At 40.5% G+C, this 11,622-nt stretch overlaps 1 protein-coding gene across 1 annotated transcript; it reads right to left on the minus strand.

Moving 5' to 3' along the window:
• Positions 1–1,786: 1,786 nt before the first annotated feature.
• On the minus strand, positions 1,787–10,962 carry hpxa (hemopexin a). Its single transcript, XM_020926990.2, has 11 exons — positions 10,861–10,962; positions 9,975–10,138; positions 9,458–9,505; positions 9,091–9,168; positions 8,850–9,004; positions 7,681–7,834; positions 6,117–6,332; positions 5,903–5,998; positions 4,771–4,901; positions 3,936–4,083; positions 1,787–2,124 (listed from the first exon to the last, which is right to left on the minus strand). The coding sequence occupies exons 1-11, from the start codon at positions 10,905–10,907 to the stop codon at positions 1,895–1,897; spliced, it is 1,467 nt and encodes a 488-aa protein (XP_020782649.1). The 5' UTR covers positions 10,908–10,962; the 3' UTR covers positions 1,787–1,894.
• Positions 10,963–11,622: the final 660 nt, after the last annotated feature.

Here is an 11,622-nt window from a genome sequence, read left to right on the forward strand (position 1 = left end):
TACTACTACTACTAATAATAATAATAATAATAATAATAATAATAATATTCAAGTTTTACTAAATTTAAAAAATTCAGAGACAAAAAAAAAAAAAGATTAAAATCAAAACTAGGCTAGCCTATAAGACTTAATACAAAATCATAAACAATAATTATTTAAAACGTTACATTTCTGTGATGTTTAATTTTAGTTTTATTGTCAACCACTGCATTTGCATAATATTAGTACTGTGGTCATATATTTTGGACCATACATAATCCACGTTACTTTGGTCTAAACACGCAGAGCCCCTAACGTGGGCAAAGGGCTCCCTCTGCTGGACACAATCAGCCATAACAAAACAAACGCACTTTCCATTTGAAAGAGTGGAAGACTAAATCTGTACATTTATTGTGATTTCTCATTTAATTTCTTTAGTCAACTGGAAACGGGTTACACTGGTTTTAATATGCCACCTAAAACTAAAAAACTATAGAAAGTTCTTTTAATTAAAACTAATCTAAAACTTTTTAAATCTGCCATCTCAAACATTTTCAAAATGCTTTTGTGAAATAGTTTCACTGCAGAACATTTCAGGTGGAGGGTCTGTCTCTTACTTGTCTCTGAAACTTGTTTTGCCAAGAATTTTCAACACTAGCATTAAACTTCCCTCCTGGCGCCCGCCCGCTCGTGCCTGCAGGAGAGTAATGGTGCAGGGGACAAGCAGAAGCACATGTAGTAGCAAGTGCAAGTCTGGGGCCGCAAAACATCATTCCACCTGCCACAGATGGTCCCCAGGCTGTGAGTTTGAGACTCCTGACCTAGAGGAAACACTAAGCCAGACACAGTCAGAACATGCAAACTCCACACAAAGGCCCAGGGCACCAGGGGATCAATCAGTGTCCTCCTGGCAGGGCGGGACACGACCTCGTAGAAGCAGCTTCTTCATTGTCACTGTTTTCTTCTCTTAGCCTCTTCTGGCTTATTCCTAAATAAATGTATAAAATATAAATGTATTAATTACCAATATTTACCAATGGTTGTGGACACTACAATTTTAAAAAGTGTATTCAGATTTGAAGAATTGAGAATAAACCGAACATTGAGCTGTAAGGGGCTCTGCTGGAGCTTCTTCAGACTTGACAGGACAGTTCTCATCTTCACTGTCATTTTCCTCCTCATCACCACCAAACTGGATACTATAGAAGCATCCTGATGCCCAAAGGGACCATCCTGATTCAGTGTGGGCCTCTGCTGGAGCTTCATCAGCCTCGTCAACTGGTGGGGAGTGACACGACCTCTTTGAAGAAACTTCAGCATTACTATCGTCACCGTCTTCCTCCCTTTGTCTCTTATGACTCGTTCCTAAATTAATTAATACATTTATTTATAGGTGGCAGCTTCACCTTCTTGTCTCCATGGAGATAAATATTATACTATTTTCTAGGCTCGGACCAGTAATCTGTATTAGATTGAGCTACCTAGCACTACTATGCATGCACACAACCTCCGAGCGCTGTTACAGATTACATTCCTGTCGATTTGAGCTACCAAGGCAGATTTTTGCGTTTTCCACCTTCAAGGCAACGAGGAACCACTCACACATTCTGGTGTGGGTTAAGTGTTTTGCCCAAGGACACAACAACAGCATTCATCTGTAGGAGCTGGATTCACAGTAACAGTAGAATTCCTGATTTTTGTAGATAAAGACAGACTAATAAAGCAAGAAAAGTAAACCCATATTTAGTTGTTTCCATTCATCTTTATTCACAACACAAACCTATGAACATCTGTGGAGGGCCGGTGGACTACATTATGAGGTAAGAAAAGAAAGCTAAGATAGATTTGTATTGTTTAATCTTATGGCTGTTATATGTTCACTGTTATCTGAATGGCGTTGGACTGGAGTTTTGCGTTAGTGGTCACATCCGAAGAGCTCAGTGGAGACTCGGTGCTGCTCGGGGAGGGATCTGGCGCCTACCATTAGCATGACGGTGTCAAAGTGGTAGTAATGGTTGCCCACGACGACCTTGATCCCGTTGGGTCCGCACATGGCGGCGTCCACCTTCTTGAACAGGGACAGGGGGCGCTCTTCTGTTTTCACGCGCGGGCTTGCTTTGAGGTCAACGTCCACCATCTTGTCACCTGAAAGAGAGCAGAGGGGGTAATCGAAGTAGAGTTGCAGTAGATTAAACTAATTTTTGGTTGACTAAAGACATTTACCGCAAATCTGTTGGTTGATTAAAAAGGGGGAGTGGCAAAAGCTGTCAAAACTATTACACATCTCTATGGCTACGTTTAGACTGCAGGGCTTAAAGCTCAATTTGGATTTTTTTGTGAAATCCGATTTGTTTTTTGCAAGGTCGTTCACATTTCCTAATAAAATTTGACTTGTGTGTGATCTCCAGAAGCAGAGGCGGTGCTACCATTAGGCAAATGTAAGCGGCTGCTTAGGGCCCCCAAACCTGGAGGGGCCCCCAACCAATTGGCCTCAGTGCCACTAATGGTGGAGGCCTCAGAGCGATTTGATTTTCTCTCAATATGACATTAAATGAGAGTATTTTACTTAAAAAAAAAAAAAAAAAGTAAAGTGTGTAATAGATGTAAACAAAAATATAATTGTACTAGTGAAAAAATAAAACTACTTTCAAATCTGGTTATCTCATAGGTGACCAAAATAATAAGACAAGTTTCCAATCCACCATAATTCAAATAGAGATGTGCATGTCTCAAGAACAATGGGGGGAAATAGACAATAAATATGTTACACAAAACAAAACAAAAAACAGTGCATTATAGTGAGGGCCCCAAACTCAAGTTCGCCTAGGCCCCCAAATTGCTAAATGCTGGGTTTGTCTCACAAAATACAGTCCAGTTCTTGGTAAAATGAACAAGTTACACGTCCACGGCCACTTAGTTTGTTTGACTCTTTATCCGCCTTGCTCATAGTCTCTTTATTTTTCATTGGCATTGGAGCCAGGACCGCTCATAGCCGCACTCGGACATTTCTTTGGCAATCATTTCAAAAACCGCCCAGTTCCAATAGGACTCCTCCAATTTGGCCTGAATACAACGATCTCTCCAAATATTAATGAACTTGCTAACCTCGCTTTCCATCCATTGACTAGACTCTGAGCCTGACGTGTAGGTGGGATGAAAGTGACCTGGCCGTTCAGACTGAAGTCGCATGTTAAAAAATCTGATATGTATCGGTTTTAGGAGCACATATCCAAGTGGCCTGTGTCGAATTTGAAAAAATCTGATCTGTGTCGTTCATTAAAAGATCAGATACAGGAGCATAGGGGCCAAAAATTCAGATTTGGGTCACTTCAGGCTGCAAGTCTGAACATAGCCTATGTATCTGACCCATAGAATGTATCTATACAAACATATAACCCGCTATTTCCAAATAGGAAGTGAGCATGGGGGCGCTTCTAGCTCCATCGACTCTGGTGTCAATTGACTTTACATCGAAAAATGATCACGCTTCTCTCTGTAACTGCTGCAGTGAGCCTCGTCATTTTGGTCTTAAAATGTTCTTAATAACCAGCCCTACATGATCCTGTTTCCTGTTCCCAATATGGAACTCTGCTCCAAATTTGACCCTCGATGAGCTTCATTTGACTGAAGCCCAAATACTATGGGCAGCGTCACACTCACTTAGTCCATTTCTTTATACAGTTTATGATCCGACCCAAACTGTACTAACAAGACTACACCTGCAGGGGGAGTTCATGCAAAAATAACTATTTATACAGAAAAAAAGAAAATAGAAAATGGTGTATTTATATAAAGACAGATTAAAATTGTGAATCATGAGTTAAATCTGCCTTTTTACATATAAATACCATAAATGACTAAATCTTCAGCTAACTCACTCATCTCGTCTCATATAAACCCTTACAATCTGAATATAAATATCAAATCAGCCTTATTAATGCCTGAGTGTGTCTTACCTTGGATGATGTGAACATAGTGGTGGTCCTCGCAGACGAAGGCGGCGTCTACGTGCCCCTCCACGGCCAGCTCATCCTTCAGTTTTTTGGGGTAACCGTCCACTTTAGTGTGGGGCTCTGAGTCTGTGTACACATGCACGTGGTCATCCTGCACAAAGGAGCGGGGTTAGTGATGGAGTAACATCATTTATGTTTCCCTCTGTGCTCTAGAGGCCTCCAAAGTCACACATCTGAATCTGTCAATGTATTTCTCTCACTTCACATGACAGCTTTCCTCATCTGCTGGAGAAATCTTCATTATGTTTTTTACTGCACTGTTTTTATTACATTCAGTTTAATTATTAGACATGACAATGATATTATATGTTTATTATATAATACTAAAATGATATGATATTATGTTTTATTTCTTATTTCTTATCTAATTGAATGTTGCTGCACGGTGACTAGAGCTCATGCTTCACAGCAAGAAGTCTCTAGGTTCAATCCCTAGGTGATCCGGGCCTTTCTGAGTGGAGATTCATGCTCTCCCTGTGTCTGGGTACAGGCACCAAAGGTCAAATCCTCCAGCTAAAGTAGTCCAGACTAAGACTAGCTCAAGATCTGGAGATGATCCCTGGGTGTGGGATTGTCACTTCACTATAACTTAACCTTGTTCGTGCACTTGAGCATTTTACACAAATCAGCCTATACTTTATATTGTACTTTATATATTTAAATTTACTTTTCTTTGATTCACCGTTGAAATGAACAGAATTCTTACTTAGTGTCAGTATGAAGGGACGTGTGTGTGTAACAGTGAGAGGAGTGAGGAGAGTAGTGCGTGTGGTCGTGCCTTGATTATGTAGAGATGGTCGTCGTATGAAAACACAGCGTCCACATCACCGTGCAGTTCTTTGAAGTCATGCTCGATGTTGTCCACAGAGATGGAGTCATTCGCTGCCTCTTTATGGATGAAGTGGTGGTCTGGGCGGAGATCATAGTGATACATTAGAGTGACACCAGAGCGACTTTTAAAGGTGCACTGCGGAACTTTTCTGGTGGCATCTTCTCACAGATATGACTGCTTTGATTGGAACATATACGTTTGATTTAATTATGAATGTTTTTATTGCTCTTATCTAAAAATATGTCTGTCCAGAGATCAGACCTGTAACTTACTTGGCCTGATTTTTCCTCCTGCATATCTTTCTGGAGATGGATATGGATTAATAAAGATGGATACAAGCCTGTTGTTTTAATGTGAAAGACTTTGTCAGGTAACTGCAACAACAGGTTATTACTAAATCCAAAGTAAATCCAAAGTAAAAAATGTTGCTTCAAGACTACTCAAAGCTTCTCTTTTACCAATTAACAACATTGTTTTGGAATTTTCAACAATATTATGTTTATTTAAACCATAATTTGTATATATAAACTACAAGCAATTTTAGTCAGAATTAATTTAACAATGTAAGGTTAGAATTAAGAAAAACAAGCAAATACAAAATAGGTTAAAGTTACTCTGTTTCTTAAATACAAGTACACATACTTAATTAATTTTGAAAAAGAACATTTTCAAACAAATTCTAAACAAATATGCGATGTAGTTGAACAACTTCAGTGTTTCATTTCTTAGAGTGTATGTTTAATGTCATACTGAGGAATATTCCAGACAAAGCAAACCTCTCCTCCACCAGAAAAGTTACGTAGCGCCCCTTTAACTTCACTGCATTAACTAAAATTTGAGTTGAATTTGAAGCTGCATTCACACAACATATTACATTTGAGACTAAACTACAACTAAACTTGGACTACAAAACTAAACCAGGATTAGAACAGGACCAAATGTGAATGCAAGCTTAGTGAATTGAACTTGATTGACTTACAGCATGCAATAAAAAAAAAATTACTATTAAAATTATCATAGAAATTTGTATAAAAGCTGCTGAACGTGATTAAACACGAGAAAGCCAAAATGCACTCACTTCTGAAGGCGAACATGTTTCCAGAGTGGTCAGAGGTGAGGGCGTCCAGGTGAACTCTGCTGCACCTCTCTCTCTCCACGTGATCGTCGTCATCACCTGAACACACAAAGAAGAGACTTGTTTAACTACACAGCCTCAGACAGAGCAGTGCTTACAGTTAGCATCGCTCAATTGACATGAATCAGTGCAGTGTAAAAACTTGAGCAATTCTTACCGAACTTGGCACACCTCACAAAGTACCCATGGACTGCTTTGGGGTACTTGCCAGCGGGGACCTCTCCAGTTTTGGGGTCAAACCTGGAGTACTGGTGTCCATGGAAACAGAAGTAATGTTCCATGAAGCGGAAGGCGGAGGTGCAGTTGGGCATTGAATCAAACTCTTTCTTTTCCACGGCTTTGGTCTTGAGGTTGAAGTGATAGATTTCATCTCCTGTGAGCAATAAAAACATTATTACTTTACTGTATTAACTTAAACATGAAGAAGTCAGGTCCATAACACATCACATTTGTACTAGGCAAGGTGGGTGAAGTGTCTTGCTAAAGGACACAAAAGCAGTATACACTACAGCCACTGTTGCCCCACTGTGGCCCCTGGTATGTCATGAAATCATATTTACACATATATACTCATCATTATATAGATTTATATATAGGTTTCACTTCGCAGCATTAGGATTCGTTCGCTCGACAGTAGGCAGATACTTTTTTATTTAACCAATCGCTGCTATTTGGTCTGACGTATGTGATGCTCCATTAACAGGGCTAACTGGTATATTAAGCTTTTCCCAAATCCCATATGAAGAAGGACAATAACGTCTTTCCTCTTGATAAAATTCACCAAATATTCTCTTTGTTCTGGCTTTAAATCCTTTAATCTCGGGAATCATTGCCAACACAGAATGTCTGTCTTTGTCTACATCCATCTCGACGCTTTGTTTACTGTTGCGCTGTACCACAAAAGGGACACAGACAGGTGCTTGAGTTTGACATCATGGCTTCACAGGTCTTCGCTGATTGGCCGGTGTGCTGTCTACAACTTCTGGGGTTCTTGCAAACTGTCTAGTGTATTTCGATTCCTGACCAAAGTCGGTGGAGAGAAATGAAACTGAGCGGAGACACTAGGTGGCACAAGCCTGGCTAGTCTAAACCAGAACAAAACCATATCTAAACCAGAGCAAAACCAGGACTCCCAAATAAGAAAAATAATACTAAATGCAGGTGTGTGTAATCTGTTAGTCATACAGATATAATTCAAAAAGCAAAAGAAAAATGTTTATACAGATTAGAATCTATAATTAAAGTGTCTATGATGGGTTGGATTACTCATTTCACTATATAAAATCTTAAGATTATAAAATTGTAAAATCTTGTATTTAAGATTTTACAAAATATTTATATTTTTTGTTTTATTCACCAATTGCTTCTTGGTCGGAGTAAAACTATCTTTTATAGTTATAACAGTTATTATCACTCCAAATTATGCAAAAAATAGACAATCATCAGAAGTCAGATGCACTTTAATGCAATGAAAAGTGTCCTATCTTTGAAGAAGATGACAGACTCTGACAGGACTAAACCAAAACTAAACCAGGGCTAAACCAGGACTAATCCAGGACTAAACCAGGACCAACCACAGACTAAAAAAGGACTGTTACAAACTGAAAAGAAGTAGATATGGTAATTGTCGGTGCTGCTTTTTTGCTGCATGAGGACATAACTAAACCAAAACTAAATCAGAACTAAACCAGGACTAAACTCAGACTAAACCAGTGTGGTACCTTTGAAGAAGATGACAGACTCCTCGTCACAGTCAGGTTTGGGGCACTCCACGGCAGCGTCCAGATGTTCGGGGATCCCAGGGAACACCTCAGAGATGTCTTTGGGGAAGCCCTCCACCAGTTTGTGCTGGTAATAACTGAACACTTTGTTGTCCTGCATCATACAGACAGAGTGCAGAGAACTAGTCACGTCTTCAGTTTACACACAGTCAAATCCAAACTGACTTTCTCAAAATATTGCACACAGAAAATTAGACAAGATCCTGTACCACTGCAATACTTTTTAAAACCAGGACTAAACCAGCACTAAACCAGGACTAAACCAGCACAAAACCAGGATGAAACCAGGATTAACCAGGAATAAACCAGATCGAAACTTGGTCTAAACCCAGACTAAATTGGGACTAAATCAGGACTAAACCTGGACTAAGCCGAGACTAAATTAGGACTAAACCAGAACTAAACCAGAACTAAACCAGACCTAATCCAGGACTAAACCAGAACTACACCAGAACTAAACCAGGACTAAACCAGGACTAAACCAGAACTAAACCACATCTAAACCAAGTCTAAACCCAGACTAAACTCTGACTAAATCGGGACTAAACCAGCACTAAACCAGGAATAAACCAGAAGGAGCAGGACTAAACCAGCAGGACTAAAACAGGACTAAACCAGAAGTAAACAAGGACTAAAACAGCACTAAACCAGAACTAAACCAGGACTAAACCAGAACTAAACCAAAACTAAACCAGGACTAAATCAAAACTAAACCAGGACTAAACCCAAACTAAACCAGGACTATACCAGCACCAGAAGTAAACCAGTATTAAACCAGAACTAAACCAAATCTAAACTAGGTCTAAACCCAGACTAAACTCTGACTAAATCGGAATTAAACCAGCACTAAACTGGGAATAAACCAGAACTAAACCAGGTCTAAACCAGATCTAAACTAGGTCTAAACCCAGACTAAATTGGAACAAAACCAGGACTAAATGAGGACTAAACTTGGACTAAACAAGGATTAAACCATAATTGAACCAGGACTAAAGCAGAACTAGACCAGAGCTAAACCAGGACTAAACCAGAACTAAACCAGGACTAAACCAGAACTAAACAAGGACTACACCATGACTAGACCGGGACTAAACCAGGTCTGTACACACCAGGAAGAAGAAGATATGGTCATCATCAGGACTGCCTTCGTGCTGCATGTGTAAGGCTGCGTCCACGTGGCCCAGGTGGTGATCATCGTCCATCTCTGCGAACGTCTCATTGGCCAGCTCCGCCTCCCCATCGAAGCCCTTGTACAAGTGGTCAGCTGGGGGCGGTAGAGAGCACATTATACTCAATACTCATAGACTGTAGGTTTGAGACCAGGTAAGAGAGACTCATTTTGACACTGACCCTTGAAGAAGTATGGCACTCCCTCCTCGTTCACTGTGACTGCATCCATCTCAAGCCCTTTGCACCGGTCAAAATCAGCTGAAAAAAATCAATAAAGGTGTAAAGAAGGATTCAGGCTTGTTGCTTGACCAGTACAAGGTTATGACGGCCGTGTTATTAGAGGGGGCCTTATTTAAAGCACAAGCATTTAACTTACCTTTAGTAGATCCAACAAAGTCAGTTCTTTATGGTCATAATGTGAAAGCAAAGCTCAGATTTAGGTTTAAGCTGAGCAATTGAGCATTAGACAGCGCAGTGCGTCCAGTTAGCTTGAATGTTGACGACAACACAGAACAGAGAGCTGGGACTTGCCTGGTTGGTTCCTTACCCCCATGGTGCGTGTGGTTGTCCTTCCCGTGCCCGTCCTCGTGTCCGTCTGTGTTACATATTATTAATCCTGACTTTGTGCAGCAGGATGGATCCTTGTGATGTTTGTGAGTTTACAAACTCGCAAGAATCCATCTTAATGGCTCCCGCTGGTGCAACAGGGCCCAGAGATTTGACCAGTTAGCAAGCACCATAGTGGTTTGGGTGGATCCCAAGCCAGCAAAACAAACATGGAGACGCAGATGAACATAATTTGGCCTTTTGTGATTTTGTGATGCCTGTGCTGGATTTGACAAAAGATTACATTTTTTGGCTTGTTCAGCTGTTGTGACACTTCCATCAGCTTGGAGAATTAGTTTGAACGTCCTGATTGCTTTCAGCGAGAGCCATCCCAGATTGATGTGTAGAACTGAACTCTCTTCAAAGTACTACACATCAGTCCGGCATGATGTAGGTTACTATAATATAAATATTATTATTATTATGTGTGGAGAATAGGTAGTGTCCTGGACCCTCACCTTCGTGATGCTTATGGTCATGCTTCTCATGGCCGAGCCCATGGCTGTGTCCTTCTGTGTGTCCGGGGGGGTGGTCTGGCTTGTTCCCTCGTCCGTGAGGAGGTCCTGGAGCGTGGTCTGGCTTCCCATGTGCATGACCATGGCCTTGGCCTTTGTCTTTATCTCTGCACAAACACACACAACACAATTACATTTGACTGGCAAGTACAAAAATACACTCATTGTTACTGTCATTTGATACACTGAAATAGTCAATGATGCACCATGGAGGTGTTATTGTCTTGGCCCTAGGGTACAGTATGGAACATCTATCTTACATTTCAATGACATTTGTTTTTATTGCTAAAAAGTACTTTGAAAATCATATATTCTTAGTGTAAGCAGGGCCGCCTCTACATAGATCTGACCTGTAATGTGACCTAGTGGCTTTATCCATCTCCATGGAGAAAGGTATGTTTAATGCCATACTGTGGAGCATTCAAGGCAAAGCAATAAATTCTCCAAGAAATATCCAGACTTATGGACCACAAACGTTGAACTTTATCACTATTGGCTTCACAGACTTGCTAAAGAAACCTTATGGTTTAAAGTCTTTTAAGATGACTACAATCATGTCTGTGAAGTTGAATAATAGCATCATTTACTGAAGCTTGTGACTTTAAATTTGTGCCATTTTTTATGTGGATAAACCCAGTAATTACAGAGATATGAACCATAAACCAGGTCAATAAATCTGTAATCTGACAATCAAACAGCAAATTCCACCATAGAATTCTGACCTGTCTTAACATTAAATTATTCATGCACCATTTTGAGGATTTTTTCCCATTAAAAAGATTAAATTTTGTGCTTTAAATTGTTAATCTCTATGGCAAGGGTTACTTACGCCAGCGCTAGGGCCAGGGTGATGCAGAGGCACAGGAGCAGTCTCATGGTGAGGTCTGGGTCTGGAGCTGGAGCCTGGAGGAGCAGAGCAGGGCCGGCCCAGGATGGGGTTTTATCCTTTTGGGATGAGTCATTTTGGGCCAAAGAGGGCGGGGCATACACACACACACCCACACAGTGCTTACACACCTTCTGATGTGTAACCACTGCAAACTCTGTACAAGGAATCAACAATAACAACATTTAAATCAATATATGCAAAGATCTGGATGTTTCTAGATTAAACCAACTTCATCACAGCATATTGGCAGAGTGGTTAGCCTTAAAACCTCACACCAAGAATTTACTCTGCATGATTTCAACAGTGTGAGTGTGAGGTAGAGCTGCACAATAAGTCACAGTCAAAACAAAATTAACAAATGTATCAGTCTAATTGTCAAGTGGCAGCATGGTGGTTGAGAGTCTAGCCATTTTTGCCTCTCAGCAAGAAGATTCCAGCTTCAACCCCTGGGCCCTTTTGTGTAGAGTTTGCATATTCTCTCTGTGTCTGGGCGGGTTTACTCTGGGCACTCAAGGTTCCTCCATCAACCCAAAACATGCACCAAAGGTCAGATCATTAAGATGCACTATGTAACTTTCTGGGTGGAGGCTCCACCACTATGGAGATGATGCTTTGCTTTGTATGATATTAAACTTATTTATTTCCATGGAGGAAAGCAGCAAGCCAGTTTACAGGTCTGATCTGTGGAGAGGTGGGTCTGCT

Source organism: Boleophthalmus pectinirostris, unplaced genomic scaffold (genome assembly GCF_026225935.1).
Source record: "Boleophthalmus pectinirostris isolate CB_2022bp ecotype Guang Dong unplaced genomic scaffold, ASM2622593v1 HiC_scaffold_1, whole genome shotgun sequence".
In the NCBI taxonomy this organism is placed as follows: Eukaryota; Metazoa; Chordata; class Actinopteri; order Gobiiformes; family Gobiidae; genus Boleophthalmus; species Boleophthalmus pectinirostris.